The 2,859-nt window shown below is 31.5% G+C and overlaps 1 protein-coding gene across 1 annotated transcript in view; it reads right to left on the reverse strand.

Moving 5' to 3' along the window:
* LOC104733994 (cyclic dof factor 2-like) overlaps window positions 1-1,417 on the reverse strand; it is a 2,791-nt gene extending 1,374 nt beyond the window's left edge. The window contains exons 1-2 of the mRNA XM_019233697.1: window positions 989-1,417; window positions 240-416 (exon numbers count right to left, since the gene is read on the reverse strand). Of these exons, the coding sequence (XP_019089242.1) occupies window positions 240-416; window positions 989-1,210 (399 nt within the window). The 5' untranslated portion in view covers window positions 1,211-1,417. The remainder of the gene's footprint in view (window positions 1-239; window positions 417-988) is intronic.

Consider the following 2,859-nt stretch of genomic DNA (forward strand, 5'->3'; position numbering starts at 1 on the left):
GCTTCCGCAGATGTTATGCTAACATGACGGTTATAATGAGAAGCAGGACTCTTGTTCTTGCGTCTCCCTGCACCAACCGGAACATTCCTCATCGTTCCACCAGCTGTCCAATATCTCTGACATTTCTTGCAGAAATGGCGAGGTTGGTTAACATTATAGTTGTTGTAGTAACAGAACTTGGTTTCCATGCTGTTACATCGCGGACACGGTAGAATCTTATCAGGTTTCTTTAACTTCGCCTCTTGAGAGCAAGCAGTAGTATTACCACCCGTCTCATTCGGTGACGACTCTTCATTCGTCTTTGCAGCCTTTGTTGTTTCCGTCTTGTCAGTTACACCCGATGTCGCAGTAACCTCATTAGATTCATGCTTCAGTAACTCATCCTGACAGTCATTATCTTTTTCTTCCTGGATTTCCTGAGAACAACATAAAAACATATTCACAATGATATTCATAAGAAACCAGACAAAGAATTCGTTGTTCTGTATCTTAATCAAACAAACAACAAAACAGAAGCTAAAGCTAGAAGCATCAAACTATGTATCCATACAATGAAATTAATGGTTTCAGGTATCAAGTTTAAAGCATCAACAGAACCAGAGAAGCAAAAATACTTATTTGTTAATCAAGTGCCTAAGATTGGAATAAACCCTCAAAGTTCTTCAGCAATTCAATATGGAGAACTTGACTCACCGAAAGACACAGAACAGATTGAGATCTCGAAACACTTACTGATTTAGAAAAAAAAAAAGACTCTTTTGAGAATCTAAGATTTACAATTTTTTTTTACAATCCCCAAAAAGTGGTGAAAACCTAGTTCAACATAAACATACCAAAACCAAACCTTTTCCCAAAAAAAAGCTACGGATTTGGACCAATCTAAGATCAACCCATCAATCATTTCCATTAAACAAATCATGGGTAATCATCAAAATCAATAAAGGAAACAGATTCATATATCACAAAAACAAAAAACAAAAAAGCTAACCTTTTTATCACTCTCGCTCTCTCCTCCTCCACCTTCACCTAAACCAGAATCACCCATCTCATCAATATCATCATCATCTCCGGTACACGAATCTGATAACCGAACAAGAGGATTCTGATCTTGATTCTCGGTAAAGCTAGAACAAGAAGAATCAACAACAACAACACCAAGCTCAGGTAAAGGAATCGTCTTCCCAAACAGCTTAATCGCCGGATCAGCCATATCAATGATTCTTTTTTTTCTCACTTCTTCTTCTTCTTCTTCTTCTCCAGCGAAAAAAAAGCGGAAACTTTTCGAGAAGAAAATAAAAAAGTTACAATTTTTATTTGTGGAAAGAGAGAGAGAGAGAGAGAGAGAAAGGACAGTCTTGTGGTATTCGGTGGTTGTCTGAGTATTTCTCGGATTTGTTTATTTGTCTCTGCGAGAGAGAGAGAGATAGAAAAGAAAAAGATTACACTTTTTTGTTTTATTTTGTGTGATCTTTCGAATTGTGCAACCTTTTGATTCGCCGATAGTGCCACGTCATTACACGTGAGGCTTCTCAGCCACAAGTTTTGTACTTTTGTTTTTGTGGACTTTTTTGTTTTTTCAATTTAAAAGGTTTGCTCTTTTTTTTTTTTTTTTTTTTTTTTCGTCTCGTTTTGGCTTTCTTTTTGTTTTCCTTTTCAAGCTGGTCAGCACTTTTTTTTCTTTTACTTTTTCTCCATTTTACAGTTTTGTACTCCCTCCGTTTCAAAATATAAGATGTTTAAGGTAAGGCACACATATTAAGATAGTTTACTTTTCTTTCAAAAAGTATCATATATATTTAAATTAAAAAAAGATTCAACCAATAATAAAGAAGACTGCATAAATAATAATTATAGATTATTAAATATATATTAAAATTTGTATGGAAAGTTACAAGACATCTTATATTTTGAAACAAAGAAAAGAGGCTAAAACATCTTATATATTGAAACGGAGGGAGTATTTTTTTTTTAGTGTAGCCTGAATTTTACCTTTTCTTCATTTACAGTTTTATATTTTTTAATATAAATTTTATTAGGAAAACTAAAAAAAATCAGCGTTGAAATTATATAAACCGGCAAACTAAAAAATAGATATAAAATGTTTGTCAGCTACTTGAAGTATACTCTAACACATAGCCACACATACAAACAATATAAATGTTTTCTTAACTACGTCAACTATTGTCATCACATAAGGACATCCATAAACAAATATAGGTTATGTGTACAACACCATAAATATTCAGTTCTGGTGGTTGGTTCGCCGGAATCCGGCATTGACCAGTATTGACCGATATTGACCAGTTTTAACCGACGTTGACCAGAGTTGACCGGCGTTGACCAGAAAATATATTCCAAAAAAAAAAGTTTATTTTTCCTAAAAATAAGAATTTTTTTCATGTATTTTTGATAAATAAATAAATAAAGATAAATGATTTTTATAATTTACAAAAACAAAATATAACAACAAAAAGTTATACAACAAAATTTTATGTGTAGTAGATTTTTTCATAAAACTATAACAAATATATACCTTTTCCTTTTAACAATCATTTTTTTTTGTATTTTCAAAGGTGGAGATTTTAAATATATCTTCTTTCTTTTTACTTATTTATAAGATTATGTCATTTAAAATATATCTAAGGCACTGCCAACTATTTTTTTGATTTTACAAAACCAACCTTTGATTTTACAAAATCAACTTTTGTTTTTTAAGTATCTTCTAGATATATGTCTTTCATGTAAATAAATACAATTTTCATTATTTTCTTCCTTTCTTCTTCTTATTAAAAATAAAGAAATAGTTGGCAATGTCTTGGACATATTTCAAATGACATAATCTTATAAATAAGTAAATAT

The sequence above is a fragment of the Camelina sativa genome, chromosome 12 (assembly GCF_000633955.1).
Source record: "Camelina sativa cultivar DH55 chromosome 12, Cs, whole genome shotgun sequence".
Classification (NCBI taxonomy): domain Eukaryota; kingdom Viridiplantae; phylum Streptophyta; class Magnoliopsida; order Brassicales; family Brassicaceae; genus Camelina; species Camelina sativa.